This window comes from Macrobrachium nipponense, chromosome 28, assembly GCF_015104395.2.
Source record: "Macrobrachium nipponense isolate FS-2020 chromosome 28, ASM1510439v2, whole genome shotgun sequence".
Taxonomy (NCBI): domain Eukaryota; kingdom Metazoa; phylum Arthropoda; class Malacostraca; order Decapoda; family Palaemonidae; genus Macrobrachium; species Macrobrachium nipponense.
In genome coordinates this window covers 4,001,480-4,026,479 of record NC_087217.1, presented here as the reverse complement: position 1 = coordinate 4,026,479, position 25,000 = coordinate 4,001,480, and the positions used below count along the sequence as shown (strand labels likewise).

The 25,000-nt window shown below is 35.4% G+C and overlaps 1 protein-coding gene across 1 annotated transcript in view; it reads right to left on the bottom strand.

Moving 5' to 3' along the window:
* The window catches only part of LOC135201887 (uncharacterized), a 140,526-nt gene that overhangs the window by 39,381 nt on the left and 76,145 nt on the right, over positions 1 to 25,000 (bottom strand). Inside the window, exon 2 of the mRNA XM_064231186.1 lies at positions 22,693 to 22,839. Within this exon, the coding sequence (XP_064087256.1) occupies positions 22,693 to 22,839 (147 nt within the window). The remainder of the gene's footprint in view (positions 1 to 22,692; positions 22,840 to 25,000) is intronic.

Genomic DNA, 25,000 nt, shown 5'->3' with positions numbered 1-25,000 from the left:
AAAATTAAATATATGTCAAAATTTCAAGACCTGCGTCAAGAAAATGGTTGTTGTACTGTTCTGGCGTAATAAGTTTACTGTTGTGTAAGTATGATGTAAGTCACTGTAATATATATATAATAGATTATCTATCTATATATATATATATTATATAGATATTATATATATATAATATGTATACATCACATACTAACTACATACATACATACGGGAGAGAGAGAGAGAGAGAGAGGAGAGAGAGAGAGAGAGAGAGCGAGAGAGAGAGAGAGAGAGAAACCAACCTATATTATGATTGACATTTATGGTTCCCTTGGTACCTCTAATAGCCTCATGCATGGAAAGAGCACAGCTGTTATTTTGGCCAGAAAGAGGAAATAAATGAAAAGTAGCACGGTATGTAATCAAAGCGAATTATGCGCAGCGAAAACAGCATTTGAAATCCTAAATGAATAATCACTGAGCTGCGAAGTGAGTGCGGCCTGGGATTAAGTTTCCAGCGGGCCAAATAGCCGAAACGCAAACAAACATTTTCCGATTATATATTTCAGGTAGCGTATTCATCCAGCAGCTGATGCAAAAACGACAGTAAATCAGGCCACATTTTACGCCCAATTCAAAATGACATATTTATCGAAAACTAGGGACGGCCGCTTGCGCAATGCATTTAAATACAGCCAAGGATATATATTATATATATATATATATATATTATATATATATATATATATATATATATATATATGTGTGTGTGTGTTGTGGTGTGGGGTGTGTGTGTGTATGTATATATATATATATATATATATATATATATATTATATATATATATATATATATACACATTACAGTAAGAATCCATTCACGAAGTCTGGATTTATTATTAGTCCTGATCTTGAACTTTACCCAGGTACGAAAAAGCTCAAAATTTGCCGTAGAGTATAATTCAGTATCCACAGGAATGGGGATAGCAATAATTTTAAATGGCCCTATGCTGTGCAATTACAAGGTGTGTGGAACAGGTGCCGGAGAGGTAGCAAACTAATAAAAGTTGACTTAAACTGTAGCTGAAGCACCTGATAGATCTAGTTGTAGTGAATTATCTGATATGTAAGCAAGCTGCTTTATCTGTTAGAAGGGACCAGAGGACGGGTAGAATTCAGGAGCTGACATATTTTGTGCTTAGAGAGATCACTAATAGTGCAGTTTCTGTATTTAACGTTAATCTCAGTAGGCAGCAAAAATCTGTTGGGGTGAACTAAATGGTACTTGACGGAATGTTCATCGAACATGAGGTGACTAATCTCGCCTTAGTCTTATTCCCTGAAACAATAATACTATGCTTTTAGGGACGGCACTGAATGTCAGCATAATTTTTATGGTACCAAAGTTTAACTTTAAATAAATAATCATACATAGCTTACTTTGAATGGATTGCAGGGCGAAGTCTGCATTACTAAAGAAAATGAAACCCATTAAATATATGTATATATTAAAACAATTAAAATAAAAGCAGTTCAAAAAATAGAAACGGTAAGGTTCGACTGCCACCCAATTATTTATGAGGGCACTAAAGACCTAATGAAGAATGTTAGTATTTGTTATGAAATAGTTTTCATCCAGGGCTATGATATCTGCGCCACAACAGTTGTGCCATCAACTCAAGAGGAATTGGAATATTAATTTTGAATATGATGTTAGAAAAGATCAAAAGAAAAAAAAATAGATAATGAGAGAAGCATTTTCCCGAAAATCCACCACGCAATTTTTACTCTTTAAGTAGCTTGCCCAACACACATGAAAAGCACTGCCATTATAGAAAAAGCTTTATAAGCTTATCCTGAGATACATCACCTTCACTAATAACTATGGGATGCCCTGTTATAAAATAAAGACAGTGACACACGACAGGACTAGCTTGATATACATACATACTTACACACACACACATATATATATATATAATTATATATATATATATATATATAGATAGTATATATGTATATATATATATAATATATATATATATATATATATATATATATATATATGTATATATAATAAAATATATATATAATATATATAATATATATATATATATATATATGTAATATATACATATATATATATATATATATATATATATATATAATAAAATTATATAGAATATATATATATATAGGTATATATATATATATATATATATACATACATACAGTATATAAATGAAGAAGTTATGTAAGACGTTTGAGAATAACATGAAAACCTGTATGTGACATACATGGGCATAGACAAATACAGAGGGTACACGGAAGGTATTAAGGGTTTGTGGGATTATACCCGAGATGATGCGGTTTGATGGCGATACGTAGTGTGATTGAATGGGTGGAAACCATTACCACCCAACCAGGGAAGGGTGTGGTACAACTTTTACTGAGAGAATAAAAAGATGATAGAAGGATTAATACGAAAAAAAAAAAAACGTTCGTTTAGGCAAGGAAGTACTGGGTATGTGGATCTACTTGAAAGTTTTGTGGAACCATTAAAAACTAGATTCTAGAGTCCGAAAAGTAAAATATCAAGTGAAGCTTTGCAGCAGATCGCCTCTACCTGGCTCAGCCAATCTTGTTTTCAGTTCTTTCATTCTGATTCCTATTTTTACAATTTTGCTTTTACGTAACATTGTAGAATTAGTATTATCCTGTGTTAATGAATGAAACATCTGTCACCAGGTGATAATTAATGGAATGGCGTTACAGAGATTTACATCTTTCTATTCAAATCTTTAACCATAAAGTACAGGAAATTGATCATTCAAAGAGAGGAAAAAATGAGTTTTCAGAAACGAGAGAGCTGGGAGGTAATGTGAGCATGAGTAAGGTTGAGGGTACATGAAAACCAGAGAGCCAGGGAATTAGATGAGTTTGTAAGGCTCCATGATGGAGTCACGTGTATACAAGCAAGTATTTCTTGGTATAGGAGGGTAGGTAGAGAGGGGAATTGAGACAATAAGTGGTGAGATGATTAAGTGAAATGTTTTATGAAGGAAAAGGGATACAGGACTGAAGAGATCATATACATAGAAGTTTACAGAAGGATGGTTGTGAAAGTAAAGAAAAAAATAGGGAAATAAAGATAAGGCAGGCAATGTTTAGGAATCTTGAAACAGCCGATCTTGCCATGTAGTATTAGAGGAAAAAAATATGCAAACACCATGCTTTATTTTGATCACTCACCTTAAACCAAAGCCAAGTGGAGGAAATAGAAATTTGGAATATAGGGTCACTGGATAAAGCATTTAGTAGAAATAGTAGAAGTGACTGATATAAGAAAACACACATTAGCAAAAAAAAAAAAAAAGGGGGGGGGGGGGGGGGGGGGGGGGGGAAAAAAGGGGGGGGGGGGGGGGGGGTGTTGCGGGCGGGCGGTGTGTGTGTGTTTAGGACAAACCCTAGTGATACTCATATTTCAAGAGGAATCTTACTGCTGACATCGAATCTGGTCGGTGTGCATTATTTCTCCTGTCCTTAGATGATGTAGTTATCAGAGGTATCCTAGTTAACTCATTTCAAATAACGTCGAAATGATTTAACATTTTCTGTAAATAGCCAGCTGTTCGCGGAATTATACACAGTTATAATGATGAGAAATCTGAGCACGCAAGGAATGGAAAGTTTCATTTTCATATTAATTAATAGTTAATTTCGGGATAAGTAAAATCGTAGGTGTGTTGTATCCGTAACTCACCATTCATATGCAATAAGCGAACAGTATGTCTCCCTATATATGCTTAGTCATCTATAGCTGTGTCTGCGTGGGACAGTAAACATACCAGGGGCCGCCCAAGTTAGGCCTCATTAAAATGTCCTAGAAAACAAGTAGTTAAAGTCAGGTGATGATGACCCTCAGGCACAAAGTACCTAACAATATTTTTACATAAACAGCGAGAAAGAAAAAAAAAGGAACGAACACTCACAACTGGAATTTCTAATAATTTCTTCGTTAAAGTGAGCAAGAATGTTTGGTAGATTTAGTACTTTTACAAAACCACAAGGCGCAAATTTTATTATTAGTATTTATTAAATATAATATATATTATAAGATATATAAGAGATTAAATATACATAGTACTTATATTATATATATAATTATATCATATAGAATATATTATAATTATTTTATACTATATATATGTATATGTGTATATATTTATATATATATATATATATATATATATATATATATATATATATATATATATATATATATATATATATATATATATAATTTACCTGTACAGCCATCCGATTCTCAGCAAGTAAGTTAGAAGGGGCTTTACTACACGCCTTTCCCTCACCAGGCGGCTACCCCTACCGATGACTGTCCACAGTGCTCGTAATTCACTGCTTAGGTTTACTGTTACAGTTGTATCCTAACAAAAGTAATCTAATATATAAATATAATATATATATATATATATATATATATAATTAGGTGAAAGCTAACAAGTCCCAAAACACAAGGGAATGACCCCCTTTTCATCCCAGGTCAAGGACTTCTATACACCGACAGTGTAGTATTACCACACCTGCATATGCCTTAGATATACTTTTTTCACTCACCAGTTGTCCACATTTCACCAGTGATCAGGGGACCAGTTGTGTTATCCGAAATATATTGTTGAAACGTGTATATAGCTTTTTATAGGCGTTTTCATTTTCATAGTACACTTATATTACAGTACAAGACATTCATATATATATATATATATATATACATATATATATGTGTGTGTGTGTGTGTGTGTGTGTGCGTATCTGTGTGTGTCTGTGTGTGTGTCTGTTTGTAGACATTTATCAAAATAATTAATATATCCCTTGTGTAAAGAGTGTTTTTGAAACTGTCCTTGGCTGTGGTAAATGCCTTTTTGATATTTGATCCCTTTGACTGATCTTTGCCTTGACCTAAATGTGCACATAGCCTTCATCAGTTGAGTATACATGCTCAGTATCAAGTCAGTATCGTATACCTCAAAGATGTGGGCCAAGGCCTATAAAATTTAACCACAGCTGACGGATAGATATATAGAGGGCATGACAAACCGAGAGATGTTAGGATGGACAAAGTTCAAGTAGTAGATGCCCTTGAACAACTGAATTAAGGTTAGGGTGAGAATAAAAAACAATTTACTCTTGCGAATCTTCACGTCAACCTTGGTGGCAAATTGTTTTATATCCCTTGATCTCTGAGTATTACCATGGTGTAACATCACACTGTACATTTGTGTTGCTATTTATAAAATTGTCTCATTCAATATGATTTATGGTCAAGATGAGAAATTGTATCGTATTCAGACGGATGGGCAATTACATGGTTGTACGAAGAGACGGACAGTTTTCGGTTACTAGATATCACCGGTGGTTGAGTCATTTAGCATTTAGTCAACGTAGGCACGTCATTGTATCAAGTTATGAGAAGGAAGTAGGATGCCCCGATGTGGACCTCCGGATTCTAACCAACTAAACGAAATTGCTATTAAAAGAGCAAAGCAACGCTTGTAAGCAAGGTTCATAGCAGCTTCATAATGCTAGTTACCTTTTTATGTAAAAAATTCAGTGTTAAGTCGAACCTTTCGTAGAAAATACAACGGCTCCCTTACCATACTTATCCGGAATAAAGATGTTATGATGGGAACCAATTACCTGCCATGTAAGGAGGTCAAGGGTAACTCTTTCCAATGTGACAGGAATTAATGTTGAAGGAATGGGATACAAAATGGGAAGGTTTTTGTGAGGAGTTGAGAGGCGACGTCGAGATCTTTTCCTTGTTAGTCTTTCTCGGCGAGATAACGACGCAAACACGGCTTGTAGGATCGTTGTGTACCACATTTTTACTCTTTAGTTTGTATATGTGTGTGCGTGTGTTTTTATGTTATTTGATTATCTTCGTAGGAAATTCGTGTGTGCGTGTGTTTTCATTTTTCCATCCGCTCACGCTCAGAACTCAACCAGGTGAACATGAAATGTTTATCAGAACATTTTACGAAGATCTTGTAGTAGCAAGTGAGCTTAATTAGTTGTGTCCTTATTTTCAAAAGGCTAAAAGTATTATGTATCGATATATATGTGAATGTAAGTATGTATGTATGTATGTATATCTATGTGTGCATGCGCGTGGGTGTACTTATTATGCTTGAATTATTTATTGTTACCATCTTGTCCTGTCAATATTCATTTGTCATTTGTAGATTATTATTTGAAAATATATATGTCAGGTAAAAGTGACAATCATATAAGTATGCAATCAAGTAATTCAGACGTATATACAGTATATATTACTCAACTATCATGGTTGAGCTAGTACGTTTTCGATTCATAATAGGGGAACTGAATTCAACTGAAATATACACTGTAGTGTCAGAATCAACACAGCTCTCTAGGTAACTGAGCAGATAGAGTCACTAGCATTCATGTGTCAACCAAAACTACTTGTAGGTTCAAATCCTATTAGAGAGAGAGAGAGAGGGAGAGGTGTATTTGTCATAATAGTATACATAATTCTCGTCGTATGTAACTTACTCCAATGAATTCGATATTGACAGGTAGTTGATGATTAAAGTATAAGAATGAAATATGTTAAATAAATAACCAATTATGTTTAGATTTTGTGTGTTTGTTTGTGTATGTTAGCTGTGGGGTGATTACTATTGCAAGTACAGAACCTAAATTCGAAAGGATGTATACAGGAGAAGCAGGATCCACTTACATGTCTTTGAATAGTTGAATGATAAGTCAGTCATGTCTACATCAAACCCAAAAGACATATGTTTGATATCTTGCTTAAGTGGGTCCGAACCTAAAGTTATTTCCACATCAATGGGTGTCTGTAACTTAATTTTTGAAAGTATAAAAGCTACGTGACAAATGGTGACAAAAATCTAAATAGCTACGTGTTACAAACTTAGTATCATGCGATCAAAATGGAAATTGGATAGATTTCAGTTAAAGACGCAGAACCTGAATTCGACACGAAATGTACCACAGCAGAATTGAAGTCACCCTACGTCTTTCTTCTTGATAGATGAACGGAAAAGCTACTGTGATTTCTGTATCGAACACAAAGGCTTAGGCTTGAATTTTGTCCGAGCAGATGCACTTCTCAAACGTGAACCCCTTTTAATGCAAGTTATTCGAAAGGTAAAGTGAATTCCTTATTAAGAGATGATTGTGGCTTAATATTTGAGATTGAGAAAATGTATGGGCGAATGTGTTCAAGCCTATATAAATAGCTACATATTACAAGTTGGAAATATTCTGATTTTAACAGCTGTCATCTCTGGTGGAACCCGTATATTCGAATCATGGTGGGGTGCAAATTCCAGAGATGTATGCTAGTATTGCACCAGCCCCGTTTTTTTTTTCATGCCCCTAGGTTAGGTTAGGATAGGATAGTTTAAAGATCCCGCCTCAATGTAATTTGGGTGTGGGAAACATAATGAGATTATTTTCAAGAGGATTATATTGTTAGTTTTCTTAGATATAGCGTCCCACTTTTTTCATGGAAGGTTCCGGTTCTCGGTTACAGTTCAGGATTACATGGTCGGGGAGGTGGACTTGACTTGTACAATTATCTACAGCGTTAAGTTATTCTCAGGGCAAAATGGATACGTTGTAAAGTGGTATTTGTGGTATAATATTTGAGTTTATTCACAGCAATCGGTGAACTAGTGGCAAATCGCACACACCCACACACACACACACACACACACACACACACACACACACACACACACACACACACATATATATATATATATATATATATATATATTATTATATATATGTATATATATATATATATGTATATGTATATATATATATATATATATATATATATATATATATATATATATATATACGTGTTATTCCATATATAAAAAACTAAAACTATGATTAATTAAAACCAGTGACCCAAGAGGTCAGCCAGTTTGCCTGCAGGAGTGTGATCGGAACAGACAAGTTAATGTAGGCTAAGCCTTGACGTGTTGTATTAATCAGCGTCCTGGTTTGTAAGTCATCAGTGTGTCATCAAATCCATTGTTATGTAAACTGTTGACAAAGCTTTCTGCTTGAGAAAACATATTGACCTATAACCACAGACTGGCCTACGTGACTTGTAATCTATGTCATCTGTGTGCATGCTCGTATGTCGAGCTATTGTCTGCTCACCTCTGATTTGTAAACCAAATTGTATGGCAGACTTCAGTTAGCCAGCTTCATTGGAAGACCTGTCCAATTTTATCAGAACTTCACGATGTAAGATAGAAGAATACATCTATTTTTGTACTCTGCGTTTCAACACTAAAACCTTACATCAGAAAGAAGATACTGAATGAAATTAGAATTATCATCGAAGTCCAGGATACTCCAATGAGGATGGGAGTCATACCAACTGACCTTAACGTAAAATAACGCATTAATAACTCACAGGGCGCCTTGTTATACAAAGGCACAGCCCTACATAAGTGGCAGCGAATAACCAATAGAAGAGAGAAGATGATCCCATACCATCCGAAGAATAACGAATCTTAGAAAATGTAACATATCAGAAGTCAACGAAGGCAAGAGAATCTTCAAGCAACTTAGTGTCTCTTATGGCAACGTAAGAGATGTCTTACATTAAGAATCATTCAAGAGGTTGTATCATCGTTTATTGAGCGTCTTCAACATTACATATCTTCGAGAAACCGGGTCACCCGCTGAGCAGGACGTGTCTTCTGCATCGGAACTTCATGGACCAAGCAAGAGGAAACGAATCATTCAACAAACAAACAACGCACGGTCGGAACGCAAGCTGAGAACCAGGGTCATCCGCCAAACAGAGAAGGAAGACCAAGGCCGTGTCGTCATCGAAACACCGTGACTTCCCACTAAATTCAAGCTAAGTACAATTTTTTTTATTCATTTGGTGTAACTTTGAGTGTTTCCTTGCACCTCGAATTTCGTTGTTCCAGTGGCTGAAGTTACAAGACATTCTTAATCTTGCTTTTTTACAGAAATTATCTACATCATTGGGACTTCGCTCCTGCGAGTTTTTATCTTTGAGTTTCTGTCAACTTTATTTTTTCCAGAAGTTCTCCTGAAATATTATAATCATATATTCTGTGTTAATCTTATCATTTTGGGGGACTCTATGAATTCTGTACGTAACAAATCATATTTGAATATGCGTTTACGCAGTTGACGGTTGTATTTATACAGACACATTGATAGGGTCGTTAGGCACTGTAGTGATAAGAAAACACACAAAAACAAGTGGAACACCCGTATACTGAATAAATTAGAGGTAACATTATTTCAGGTCAGGACAATAATTGCTCCTTTGCAAGGTCCCGATGGCAGTTTTAGCCTTGAGTTTTTTGAGTTATATGCTTAAAAATCTAATCACTATGACTCAACTTAACTTTAAAAAATATGGCTGGATTGCAAGGAATAACATGTCTGTAAAAAATTTCATTAGGCTAACATACGTAACATTCATAACAGTTATGTTACAAGAAGCCTTGGTACGGTGTTTTGGTGGGGAGCTACTGCCCAACAGCACGGAAATAGATTTATATAAACAAATTAAGAAACACGTGTCTAAATGCGCTGACCTGGATCCCTCACTATTTCAAATCTTGGCAAAGAATGGAAGTAAACCACAGCAAGTACATATAGTTAATAATTACGCAGAACGGATAACTTGTTTTAATAGTAATCGCTCAATTCACAATAGTTCAAGTCATTCTTACATTCGTTGCTTTTCACGTAACTAACAGCTACATAATGCTAAAAACACACAAAACGTTGCCAATGATAATGAGAAGAATCCTCATTATTATAAAAAGAAACAGGTAAACAGTAACTCTGCTCAAAATCAGAAGCAAACAAATCGTGCTTCTGGAAACTTGGTTACTGTGCCATCTAGCAAAACAGTCAGAGTCAGTCAAAATTTTCCGAGTGTTGAAAGCAAGCCAAATTCTATGTAAACGACTCCACTTGTGGGGGGCGGGGGAGAGTGATGTTGGGTCATTCATCCCAACACCTTTTTTAATTAAAAGGAATTTTCCTGTGAATCACATGACCGTATCAAGTAAATCAGAGCAGGTTCCCGTAGTGCTAATACAATAAGCTATTATAAGTAGTGGTGGATTACGCCCGACGTTACGTGCCTTAAAATTATAATATCAGCCATTTACATTGTTTCTTTATTCCGTTAGTCCACGTAATATCCTGTATTTATGGACTCACCTTTTGTTGTTTCGAACTTCCCTATTGAGAAGTCTGGAGTACGGCTTTCAATAATTGGCAATAACGAGTTAAGTGTCGTAGGCGTAACTAAGATTCAGTACAGGGCGGGTAAGCGCACACTTACAGATACCTTTATAGTTATAAAAAACATTGATCTGTATCTAGTGTAATTGTAGGATATCCATCTATGGGTACACAAAACATTATCTTACCTCCTGCCAAATAAGGCGTGTTTACCAAAGAAAAGTTCTATAAACCTTCTAACACATTAAAATCCGTTTTGGACAAAAAGCGACAGTTAATCAAATAATAACTTATATAGAGCAACCAATCACTTGTCTCATAAGTCATGACATTGTTCAAGCAACCCAACAGAATTCTCCTACACCCGCAGACGCAGTTTGCACGCAAAATCTCGAGACGCATGCACCCTCTAATATCTTAGTGCGTGTAAAAAGACTTTGCTGGGGTCTGAAATTTTAATCCTTCCCGACACTCTGAAATATAACGGATTTCCGCGAACAAAGCACTATACACTGTTGACTCACAGCAACAGGTTAATATTGAAGTCTGTAACTATTTGCATACCAATCTAGTAATCCACAAAACCTATATATATATTTTGGATATGGAAGTTATAAACATCGCATTTATACTGTTGCTAAAATTAATCACGCTCAACCTGTAGCCGACGAATCCCTCTTATACTCTATCTAAAGTAAAATCAGTAAAGTCATTCAAGCAGGGGAGATTCAGCAGAAATTTTTTTTCTTTATCTTTTATCCAAATATCATGATGTCTTCTCCACTAGCGAGTGATCTCTGGGGAATGTGGATGTCATTGAACACCAAATACGGTTAAAGGACAAACATAAAGCTATGTACGTACCTTCATGTAGACTCCCAATGAAATTTCAAAATGAGATAAATGACGAAGTTGAAAAAATGTTAGTAATAGGAGTCATTAGGAAATCAAATAACCCATATAATTTTTTCCCTTAAACGTCATGCCTAAAAAAGATCGGTCTTGGTGTATCTGCGTAGATTTCCGTCGCTTAAACGAGGAAACGATTCCCGATCGTTTTCCAGGGCCATGTACCGACGATATCTTATCTTTGTTAGGACAGAATAAATTTTTCACCAGCTTGGACTTACTTGAAGGCTTTCATCAGATACCATTAGCTAAGTGAGTGTACCTCATACACTGCCTTCAGCACACTCGGAGGACATTATCAATTTTTATGTATGCCTTCCGGTTTACGTTGCGCCCCAATTACATTCACCAGAATGATTAATATAGTATTTGGAGACATTTTAGGGGATACCCTACATGACTATATGGTTGGTCTTGCAATCTTTTTTAATACCTTAGAAGTACATTCGCATAAACTGGGACTAGTGCTACAGAGACTAAGCAAACACAATCTCAGGGTAAACAAAATCTAAATGTGAGTTTTTTTTTTAAACCCGAACATGTCTATTTAGGTTATACGTGTCTAGTCAAGGTCTTAAGGTGGTCCGCGGTAAGGTGTCGGCTATCTGTTACTTTCCGGTACCTATTAACGTAAAGGGGATACAGCACTTTTGTGCAGTAGTGGGTATTACTATCGTAAATTTATATGTAACTCTTCAATCACAGCAGCTCCTTTAACAGATCTTACGAAGAAGGGCGTATATTTATTATGGTCTGAAAAGCATCAACAGGCGTTCGATATCTTAAAATTGGAATTATGCAGTTCAGCTATCTTAAAATTCCCTGATTTAAATAAGGATTTTTTTTATTGTAACAGTTGCCTCAGACCAAGGGGTAGGAGGGGTACTACTTCAGCAATATGATAAACAGTTCTTTACTATAGCTTTTTATTCATGCAAACTAAAGTCCTCTGAAAGTAAATATGCAGTAATAGACAAGGAAGGGCTAGGTATTGTTAACTCACTAGTACATTTTAAGTTTATAATCTGCGGCTATCCTGTTAAGGTTCTTACTGACCATAAGTCCCTTACCGAGTTTTTCAAAGGCTTTAATCACAGTCCCAAAGGAACTCAGTGGCATATGATCATTCAGGTCTTTGGAGCCAAGTTAAGATATCTACCTGGGAAAGCAAATATCATAGCTGATGCATTATCCTGCACTCCCGCACCATTCTGTAAGAAACCATTAGTTGGACTAAAAGATATAGAAACATCCGTGCCTATTGTTAGGACTGTATCTGAACAAGAAAATTCATTAACCCAAGAGATCGTGAACATTGAAGACCTGGGTTGGAGCACTGAACTGTTACAAAATGAACAGTTAAGCAAAACAATAAATGCTTCCAACAGAAATCATAAGAAAAAGTATAATTAAAGTATGTGCAGCAGAATTATGTAATTAAAGGTAATATTATATGTAGGTCCGTGACGAGGGAAACCTGAAGAACAGTGCAGGTGACTAACGACCAGGTAGTAGTAATAATCTCTTTCATACCAATCATCCTAAACTGGTTGCATTCCAATCCATTACATAGTCATCCAGGGTTCTCTATTATGTCACAGAAAGCCAAATCACTACTTTACTGGCCTACAATGCTTACAGATATAAAAAGCACATAACTAATTGTCACATGTGTCATGAAAACAAGGGACACACCAAGACACCTGTCAGTTTAGGGGCCTATCCCGTGCCAAATCAACCCTTTGAAAGAGTACACATAGATTTATTAACAGGGTTTTACGAGTCTGACAGAGGAAATAAACACCTCTTAGTGTTAATAGTTGCCTTGACACGTTATACAGAATTAATAGCACTAAAAAAACAAAAACTGCAATCGAGTGCTCTAGGAATATTAATGAGTGCTACATCAATAAACTTAAACATGGAATTCAACACATGATAATCTCTGACTCGGGTGGTGTAAATCAATAATAATTTCCTTAACTCGTTCTGTGAATTCCTTTGCATTAAGAAAATCAATACCATATTTTATCACCCAGAGTTAATCGGTTTGGTAGAACGGATAAATAAGAAAGTGTCAATGTCCTACAAGTTACTCTCGGGGGTATGGATCTGAACTGGATTATAGCGGTTCTCACGGTTTTAAATACCCTTATCATTCATATCATGTATCTATAGAAATGATACCGCAAGTAGCCTTATATGGTACGCCCGCTAGAACACTTTTCCACATATTCAAGCCAACCACTAATTTATCAAATATAAAGTAGTATGGATACAAGTGTGAATCAATATAATATACTTCGTAAGAGGTTGGAAGGGTTACAAATTATAATGAAAAGAAATCACGTTAAAATCGATAAACAAAACATAACCATATGCAGTAGGTGTTCATAAAATATCCAAATATATATGCATAAAGATTTGAACTCTAACTTAACGCCTAAGTTTAGTAGCCCGTTCAGAATTCTGGGGATATTAACAGCAAATATGCTAAAAGTTCAAATACATATCAAAACCTACTGGCACACAGTTTGTTCCAGTGGGGTATATTCATAGTCAGTGAAAGAATTTTTTTTTTTAAGTAAGAAAGGCTAAAAGTGAAAATTTATACCTATATGTATAATCCTATATGAATCCTACAGGGTAAATAATATATATAAAATTTGTATGGGAACTTTTTTTTTCATTAGTTTTGAATAAGGAATATCTAATTTAACATAATTACTTACATATATTTTACTATTTGCGGGTTTCCAACATGAAACTTATATTGTTCAAGTCTGGTACTGTTTTTTCAGACATTCTTCTCGTGTGGGTGGAGTGTTAAAAAAACAAAAAATCCAATTCACACATGGCTCTATCATTTGAAAGTACTAAGGTCGTATTTATTACAGCGAGTAATGTAACTCTTAAAGCTGGCATGCGCGCAGTTTCTTGCCAGGTGATGATGTCATCATTCCTAAAAGTGCCTAGCGCATTTTGCTGAATCATTGTATCAATCGCACATGCATCATTGTTCCTTGCACAAGCTTCATCTGTAGCTGTGTTGTTGTCTTGTGTTTGCAAAACAAGCCAGCTAAAGTGGAATGCTTAGCTCATGAACTTCTCATGTGCACCGCAGGTCGTTAGGGACGAGTTGTATCCTATTCTTATCTGCGGTGATCAATGGAAGATTAGTTAAAGAATTGTGAATCGTTTTAAAATTAATGAACAAAATAAGCGAATAGAATTTCTATAACATCAAAATGAATTAATTTTTTCTGAACTTCATAGACAATTAGGCTCAATAAATCACCTTATGGCATTAGTAAACGGGCATTTTAGTAGTATCAGATTATGGATATGAAATATTTACTTGCAACATTAGCATATTACAATTCAAGTAGATCATATTCATGGGAAAATGTCACATTTCCTTGAAAAATCCCAAGTTTATATAGAAATTAGTTACATAGTGGGTTCTTTCATTGCATCTCTTGCCTATTAAAGTTTTAACATGAACCTTAGAGGATGCGCGCGAGAAACTTGAATATGAACCTTTTGTTAGGGGCACGTAGGATCGGATTTTATCACAGCTTAATTTCAGTAAGCAGAGAGAATTACAGAATCATGATTAATATCCTCTTCGATTCTTATGTTGCCTGGCAATCTTACAAATAGCTCCGTTTCCCACTTCTTTGTGTAGTAGCTTATTACCAGTAATATCGAATTTTCTTTGGGATTCGTATTGATATCTGTTAATATGGATATTTTTACGGTTGTCAGAGACCTGGATAGATTCACTCATTGTTATAATGCCATGGGTAAAAAGGTTTGTACAGCTGACTTTTGAATTCCATAAAATATCAGTGAATTTATGTGGGTTAAGTCTAGTCCTTAACGGCTCTCTCCCTCCCATATTTAGACGTTGTCTGAATTTACTTTTCCCTTGTGACAAGTATAATTTCACTTACAGGCTGATTAACGGAACCTGGTTAAACCTTGCAGTAGGAGAGTTTCACGTTGCATGCCCGGACACATCGTCTACAGCTTCAAAAAACCGTTCGTTGCTGCGGATGACTGCAGTGGAGTAACGACCCCCTACAATGTTAAGGGAATAAGCACCATCATAAGTGAACAGGCTTATTTCGTGGATCTCCTGGACCGTCACCCGTATCCCAGCGGTAATTTCGCTTTTAATGCAGAATTCTCCAGCAGCTGTCGGAATTGCCTACAAAGGAACATACTTTCAAAATTTACGACTAAGGAGGGTATCCAACTCTACGTTTGCTAGCGCAGGCCTTGTGCTGGGGAGGATTTTATTCATCGCGAACGTATTTGTATGGCATAGGATGCAGAGACCAAGTATGGAGGCTAAACAGAACGTCAGACCCTGCCCAGGCGATTTTCCCGTGTTTTTAGAACCATTTGGAATTGGCCATTTCATTTGGCTCTAGGTGGTTGTCTGGAACTGTGTAATGGGCGAAAAGTTGTTCGGACGCTAGTTAAATGTGTAGTGGGTATCTCCTTGGCTATGTATTCCATATATAAAGTATCAGTAAAGTATCAGGATCTATATCAGTTCCATATATAAAGTATAAGTAAAGTATCAGGATCTATATCAGTTCCATATATAAAGTATCAGTAAATAACAGAATCCGCACAGTATCACAATCATTATATATCTATCAGAATGCTTAATTGAAGAATATAGAAGTTAATCAATGAATAGATATATATCTGTGCGTGTACGTACTGAGAATCTATTTGAAGTGCACCTAGATTAATCAGTTAGATTAGTCATTTATGTTAATCATTTGTATTATGTGCGCATATTTGATCATACTTATATGAATCAATATATATGTGTATATATTGATTCATACAACTGTATCATTATATATCACGTGATCATTATTATTTACGAATATTATCATATGCATATGTCTTACATCTTATTACGTGAATCTGTATTTGTGTTCACCACGAATTTTATTTTTACTTATAAGTATTTCTATATATCTGATTTTTTACATATAACTAATTGAATATCATTCCTTAACCACTTGCTGGTAACTATGGGTTAACTATATATTCACATTAATGTCTGTATCACACTCCTATAAGTCAAATGCAAGTCAAACTTTATGACTTGAGTAATGTTCAGTGTTTGGTTTTGTAGCCGACCGAGCAATTATGTAAGTGTTACACAATAAAATATACGGAATGTGTGTTATTCCATAGATAAAAACTAAAACTATGGTTAATTAAAACCAGTGACCCAAGAGGTCAACCAGTTTGCTTGCAGGAGTGTGATCGGAACAGACAAGTTAATGTAGGCTAAGCCTTGACATGTTGTATCAATCAGCATCCTGGTTTGTAAGTCATCTGTGTGTCATCAAATCCATTGTTATGTAAACTGTTGATAAGGCTTTCTGCTTGAGAAAACATATTGACCTATAACCACAGACTGGCCTACGTGACTTGTAATCTATGTCATCTGTGTGCATGTTCGTATGTCGAGCTATTGTCTGCTCACCTCTGATTTGTAAACCAAATTGTATGGCAGACTTCAGTTAGCCAGCTTCATTGGAAGACCTGTCCAATTTTATCTGAACTTCACGATGTAAGATTGAAGAATACTTCTATTTTTGTACTCTGTGTTTCAACACTAAAACCTTACATCAGAAAGAAGATACTGAGTGAGCTTAGAATTATCATCGAAGTCCAGGATACTCCAATGAGGATGGGAGTCATACCAACTGACCTTAGCGTAAAATACCGTAGGTCTTAATAACCCACAGGGCGCCTTGTTATACAAAGGCACAGCCCTAAACACACACACACACGCACACACACACACACACACACATATATATATATATATATATATAGTATGTTTGTATGTATATACATACATACATATATATATATATATATATATATATATATATATATATATATATATATATATTTAAGCATACATACATACATATATATATATTACCCTATTCTCAATAAATGAAGTCTGCACAACACAGCTACTCTCCATCTTCGCCTGGAATGGTCTGTGAGGAAGCTGAGAAAGGCTGAGCTGGATTCGGAATTCTTATTGTATTGTCATGTTATTCCAAACTTTCTCAAGTTCCTGGTCTGTCGGCAGTCGCTTCATCATCCTCCTCTTTTTTTCTTCTTCTTTTTTTTTTATCAAGAATCAACAAGGAAGTTGCTTGAGATGGAGCGAAGTTACAAGGAAACACAGTCCATGAAGCAAAACAAACGGTTGATATGCTGTTTGACACTTTTAGATTGCCCTCTTTTAAAAGGCTTGGTAAACAAAAATATTGTTGCGTAAATTTGTCCTTTTGGAAGTGTTCATCAGCAGATCCGAAAATAGTTGTTTTTAACTTTTCTGACTACGTCAGAGGGAAAGGAAGCTTTGTCATCACTGGGGCTAGATTTCTATGAAAATCATTTATTACCTTCTTACTCACTGTTACTTTTAGCCTTTGAATTATTATTTCACTGTTTTCGTTAAGAACATTTAAGGTGAATTCAGGTAATGTACAGGAAATTCGTTATTGAATTTGAGGTGTAGTTGGCTGCCTTTCTTCATAAAAGCTGTTTTTAGTATCAACAAGTTTTTGAAATCACTAGAATACAGAAATAGAAAATAATAAACATTCGAATCTTTACTCCTCTAGTTTGTCTTATGTTTTACCGAAAGTTCATAAATAACGAATTTCAAAGTCCTATTCTTACTTGTAATACAATTGGTACATCTGATAGATTTTTAGTACATTGTTGCAGCTTTTTTCTGAAAACGAGTTGACAGTTTTGAACTCTTCCTTTTTTTTACAAGATGTTGTCACTTAGGCCCTCGGTGTTGCCTCTCTTTTTAATAGTGTAGCGTTGCAGGTAACGATAGATATTTAGTTATTATTTGATACGTAAAATATATGCACTTATAAGCATTACCTAAGGGTCTTTGGAGCATCCCTTCGACCCCTAGCTGCAACATCTTTTCATTCTTTTTACTGTACCTCCACTCAGTCTTTCTTCCTTTAACTCTCAATTTTCCCTTAAGCGTTGAGTGAGCCTATAGGTCCCAGCGCTTGGCCTTTGGCCCAAATCGTAAATTCCACTCCATAAACAGATCGACGGGGTCGGCATGGAGCTCTTTTTGGTCCAGTATTGGCAAATATTGCTATGTATAATTTAAAAAAAAAATTGCATTTAACCTCTGCTAAGTTTTACAGTTCAGGCCTTTAGAATTTGAAACTCAACAGTGTTTTTTAACGTTATTGCATTGCCTCTTTTCTCTTTCTCCTGATTGGCTTTCTTTTCAAAATAAGGTTGACTTGCTTAGAAAATGCCCTCGAAATAACTCTTATACTAAACTTTTAATTGAGAAATATTTCAAGGAATCCTTAAATAAGAAGTTGTAACAGGGAACTCCTCCGCCTACAGTACCTGAACTTGATTTTTACGCTTCTCTTCATTTTACGGATGACAAGTTTTTAACCACGTTACAAGGAAACAAGGAAACACATACGTCTTAATTAATCTGGTTCTTTTGAATCCAAGAGCATTCGCATCTCTTTTATTTAAATTTAAAAACACTGCGCCAAGCAAGTATTGTCGGTCCTTTCTTGGTTCCCACAAAAGAAAGCTAAAAGTGCGAATGACTCATTACGGAGTCAGTCACAGAACAGGATGTACTTCAAATAAAGAGTTTTCCAACATTAGAGAACAATGCTATCAAGTGTAAATTTCGTATTTCCTATGATGGGTTTGAAATCCTAGAGCAAGTTACCCATGAAACCTCGCTCATTGTCCTCGATCTGCTTTCATTGTCTTTTGAGTGATGTTCTTTGTGCCAAGTTTTCATGATTTGGGGCGTTAGCTTGTTTTTAGCCAGATGATCAAGATTTTAGTTTATATGTTCAGTTTCATTGCACTGTTGTTTTTTCCGAGTCACTTTATTCATTTTAGTTACTATCATTTTTTATTTTTTCATTTTTATTATTATTATTATTATTATTATTATTATTATTATTATTATTATTATTATTATTATTATTATGATTATTATTATTATTATTATTATTATTTTATATTATTATTATTATTATTATTATTATTATTATTATTATTATTATTATTATTTTAACACTGATAGTGAAGCTATGCTTTGAAAGGCTGGCCAGAAATGAATGACGTTATGCATCACCTCCTTTTTCTTCTCCTTAAAAGTTAAAAGATCCAAACTATTTTGAATGAGAGTAAGATGACGAGAAGCTGAGAGGGGTGAGATTTTGTGAAACCGAAAGCATAAGAAGAGATGAGAGGCGGAGTTTCACAGACAACCTTATGAATGTGACAAAGATGGAAACAGTGATAATGGAGTTCATAACAAATTATGTGAAATTCCGCCTCTCATATCTTTCCACAAAACTTGACCCATTTGAAGCTTCCAGTTTTATAATCTTATCCAAATTGGTCTGGGTTCCTCAAGCCTTCTAGTACCCGGAAGGACCTACCCAGGGCTTCTCCATCATGACCTAATCTACATAAGGAGCCTCCGTAAGTTCCCTCATGTTATCATTTCCCAATCTTTTCTACGATCTGACTTATAATATTCTTCTTAAAGCTTTAATCTTAAATGGACAAATTCTTCCAGATTACATTTAATTGTCGTGCCGTGATTCGAGGCCGTGTTGGAGATGCGTTGAATTTATACCAAAAACTGTCACGCTTAGGTTCAGGTCTTTAGGGACTAGATTAAATTATATATAATTCAAGTTGCATGGAAGTTTTTGTAAGTATAGTAAATTTGTTACAAGTTGTATTTGCAGAAACTGAATTCGCCAGGAATAAGTACCGCTGAGTCGAAATCAACCTTCACCTCTCTTGAAGACTGATTGAGTAAGCCACTGACAAAAGACATAGGTTCCAATCCTAGCCAGCATATGCAGTTTTCAAGTATAATTTCCATTAATTGTAAGTTATTTGTATTGTAATTCCGTATTAAGTGATACTTGTACTTGTAACTTAATCGACGAGGGTATTAAAACTATCATAAACAAGTGTCAAACTGACCGCTTAGGTCTCTAGCTGAAGATGAACTGATTTCGATTGTAAATACTGAATCTAATCTTGACCGTAGTTGTACAGCAGAGTTGCTATCAACTTATGTCTCGAGTGATAGCTGAATCCCTGTCGGGTACATCCGCTTATCATATATATTTCGCTTTGTTTGTCATTTATTTGCAAGGTAAAGAGAAGTCGATAGTCAGGGGTATAAGTTTTTTCACAATATATAAACACAAAAAAAGGAATGCGTGCATTATTAACAAAACTATCTTAAATAACATTGTGAAAACTTATCACGTAGTTGTACAGGTGTTGTTTTGTCAATTTTGATTCTGAGGACAGAACCTCAATTTGACACGAATATATGCAGCACAGTATAAATTAGCATAGTACATCTCTCTGGATACCTGTGGGTAAGTCCCTTTTATCTGTGCATCAACCCAAAAGGGATAAATGAAAATCCTAGCAGGCCAGATGTACGTATCATATGTTTGGGTGAAGGTTATTTGAAAGGCAAAGAAAATTTTATATTAATCGGTATTTTTTGTTTAATACTCGAGAGTATAATGAGGTCAAATGTGAATTAGTAAAAAATAAAATCGTAAATAACATTGTTACAAATTGAGTTTTTGGTTATAATTGTGGAGATACCTTGACTTTGATCGTAAGAACGCAAACCTGATTTTGACGTGCATATGCATGTCAGAATTGAAATCTGCTTTCAAATATCTCTCGATAGCTGAATAGAAGTCACTGTTACACTGTTATCTCTGTATTGAACCGTAAAGTTGTAGTGTCTTAAACAGGCTGGGATAGATACTCTCATCATATATTATTCGTTTTGGGTGTAAATTTCAAGTAAAGCGAATTCAATATCAAGTTATCATGGCTTATTACAATATCTGAGAATATGAAAAGGTCACATGTGAATTAGTAGCTATAGATTACAAACCCAGCACTTATCTGTCATGACAGATTGGTGATTTCAGCTGTAAATAATGAATCGGACTACGACAGGAGTATGTGCAGTAGAGTAGAAACCTACTTATATTTCTATCGACAGCGTAACGGGTAAGACATTGCCATCTACGTGTGAAATCCAAAATGCATAGGTTAAAATTTTGTTTGGAGCAGATGATTTGAATTGCAAGGCATAGTGAATTTGATGCTAGGAGATAATTAGGGCTTAATGTTTTCACAGTGTAAGAAAGTCCCGAATAAATTTGGTTCCTAGTAATATATCTATATAGATATATATATATATATATATATGATATATATATATATATATATATGTATATAATGTGTGTGCGCGTCATTTTCCTGTTCGTTATCGCCTCCAGCGCTGGAAAGCCCAAGACCTGGGTCTTGCAATCTTTGTGGTACCCAGAGGATCATGATGACTCCATCACCTGTGTTTTCGCCGGGATGGTACGAAGATGTTCCCGCCATCTCCATGTCTTTTTCATCGTCATCCCATAAATTACGATATCATTTCTCACTGTATCCTGCCAGCTGACTCTGCTAACATTCTTTTAAAGGCGCTATTCTCAAATTCAAAAAATCTTACAGATGCAGTTCGCTTTCATACCATGATTCATGTCATATATATATATATAATCTATATCATATATTATTATATATATATATATATATAGATATATATATATATATGTTTGTGTGTGTGGTGTGTGTGTGTGTGGTGTGTGTGTGTATCTATATTGTATATATAATATAGATATATATATAATATATATCTATATATATATTATATATGTGTGCTGATTGTGTGTGTGTGTATGTATGTGTGTATGTAAGTATATGTATACGTATACATATTAACCTCTCCAGCCTCTTCAACGTCTAAGTTTTTCACCCTTTAAATTCTCTTTATGCCACCGTACTGTATAAACCTATCTGTTCAACTTAGTAGTTCCTCCATAGAGGAAAGTTGGCTTAACAGCGCCTTCATAATTCACTCAACCTTGGCTTTCATGCTCACAGCAAGGCTCTGCCTCATCTTTTGCCAACACCCTGCTACTTCCCTTGCTTCACCTTTTTTTTCTTAATTTTCTGTCTCCTTATTCTTTTTCCTTCAATTTTATCTTGACTACTGCCCTCACTTACTCGCCATTTTCTCGCCATGGATACATTTCCAAACATTTTTAGCAGTCCGCAGTTTTACTCACTGTCCTCAATCAGTAGTTTTTTTTATTTGACAAGTAACTCGGCTTCTGTGGGCTGTTAGGCAAAATGATTGTTTAACTGATGTTACGAAATCGTGCATTTATTAGCGCTAACGGCTATGGAATAATGCTACTTCTCTTTTAACAGATTATCTTTGATAAGGCTCTATAATCTCTAGTTTAGAAGTAGTTTAGATGTTCTTACTTACGTTAACACACAAAGATTTTCCCGGACTTCACCTCTCACTGATTTCTTACAGTCGACTGAGACCAGCTTGTCAGCCACAACATTTGAGTATGCTACCTTGCTCTGTTTGATCATAACAGGTGTTTCTGCCCAGATAACACAATGTACACTTTGTTTCATACAGATGTTAAGGGAATATAATTGAAGATGAGAGAAGAGAAGAGGGAGGGAAGGGGGGGGGAGGGAGGGGGGGGGGGGGGGGGGGATGAAGAAAGAGAGAGGAAGGAGAAGGATAGAGAGAGAGAGAGGAGAGACGAGAGAGAGAGAGAGAGAGAGTTTTTTGAGGGAGAGAGAGAGAGAGAGAGAGAGAGAGAGAGATGGGTTTTTTGTTAGGTCATATTAAAATTCCTGATCAAGTAAGCAGGAATTAGTTGTGGTAAACTGTTGGGATGAGTATTTCAAGGTTAATATTTCCCTTTGTTTGTAACTTACCATTTTTTTTTCATTATCATTTCGATGTAAAGCACAAAAGATTAAGTTTTTTTCGTTTGCGATTGAATGTTAACTTTTGAAGAAAAAAACAGATAGACAATATGTTTTCTTGTTCCTGAATAAATGTATTCTCTATATTTTACATCAGCTGTTATATTCACTGCGCACAGCAAATCAGTCGGCAATGTCGAGAATTATCTGTTTGACAGCCCTGACAGTTTCCACGTATTCTGTCCAATCCCGGAAAAGCTGTAAATCATACCGTGTGCCCCCTGACACTGAAGCTACCTCTCTTTCGATGGATGAAGGGCTTGCTGACCACCTGACCTTGTGGCGTTAACACAGGGTCAAAGTCTTGATCACGGAGGGAGCATGTTTGTATGCGTCACGAAATGTAGCAGAGTTTGCCGTAGTGCCCCCCCCCCCCCCCCTCTCTCTCTCTCTCTTCGTTATTATACATAAAGAGAAATGTTTATCGGTTTCCTGCTGCGGTAACAACAATTAAAATTGAAGGAAAAAACAGTCTTTCGTGTACATATTGCTGTAAATTTCAGTTATCCTGTTTGTAACTTAGTTGTTTAATTCCCTTGATCTGACCTTGTTTATTTATTAGTTATTGATCGAAAGTTGATTGACATTGAATTAAGTATGATTGTTTACAAGTTGTTAAAGAATTTAGGCTTCATTCAGTTACAGCAATTGTTCCAAAACTATTTACTGTGGTACCATGACTTATATTACGCTTTGAAATCAATACGACCAGATTCACAAAAGAAATTAAATCAAACATCTGAAAAGTTGAAAAAGGATATTGGAGAACTATCAAGAAACTTTAGGTTAATTTTGTTAAAATTATGAACTGGTGTGACAACAGCAAGGATCATTATGTTGCTTATAGTTAGGTTTCTCTTCAGACGTTTAAAGATTCATTTCAGTGTCGTATTACTCCAGAAAAAGATCGGTCTCTTTTACAAGTCTGTGATACCTTTCAAATGACTTTTATTGTCAATATTCTGACATTTAGGAGCCGGCTGCTTAATGAAGAATGGGTCAGATGTTCTTGCCCTAAAATTTGGGCTTCAAATTAAAGTGGACGGACTTGTACTGTATAACAATAATCTTATCGAGGCTCAAGTTTGATAATAAAGAGGCTGTGGGTAACCAATTTGTTCTTGAACTTAACGGAGCGATGCACCAGTTTTCTTAAAAGATGCGATATGGAAGGTTGAAATCAATCTTTAAACCTCTGGAGTGAAACCTAACTATTAAGCATCCATTTTTTTTGTCTTCGGATAAGGTGAATGAGATCATTTCCATTAATTTGTGGTCTTTTGAATATGTCTTCATAGGTCCACGGCATTGTGTTTGGGAGTTCTTCACTGTCCTTGTCGGAATATAGTGTGTGGCCCAAGTGTGAAGTGAGTTGTTATGACTTTCTTTTCCTCCAGTTGTCAACACCTCTTAGAATTAATGAGGCTGGATATTTCCATACAGGTGTTGCTACTCTAAGTTGCTCTTAGCATTTATTGATCCACCACTTGCCACACTTATTCGTACAATTGCTATAATATGCTTTGAAACATAAATATAGAGCTCAAGAATCAAAATATATTTGATGTCCCGTTCTCTCATGACTTTACTCCTTCAGTGCTTCAGTGAATGAATTGATATATCGTTCAAAGTTTCATGGTTTATGTCAGTTGCATTTAAGGATGTTGCATTAGTCCAGTCTATTGGTATTGTTAGGGAATCCTCTCTGTTCCTTCCCCAGTTGCTCATTATCATCAGCGATTTTCAGATCCTTCTTCCAACACCCGATAATATGCTGCTTGTACCCT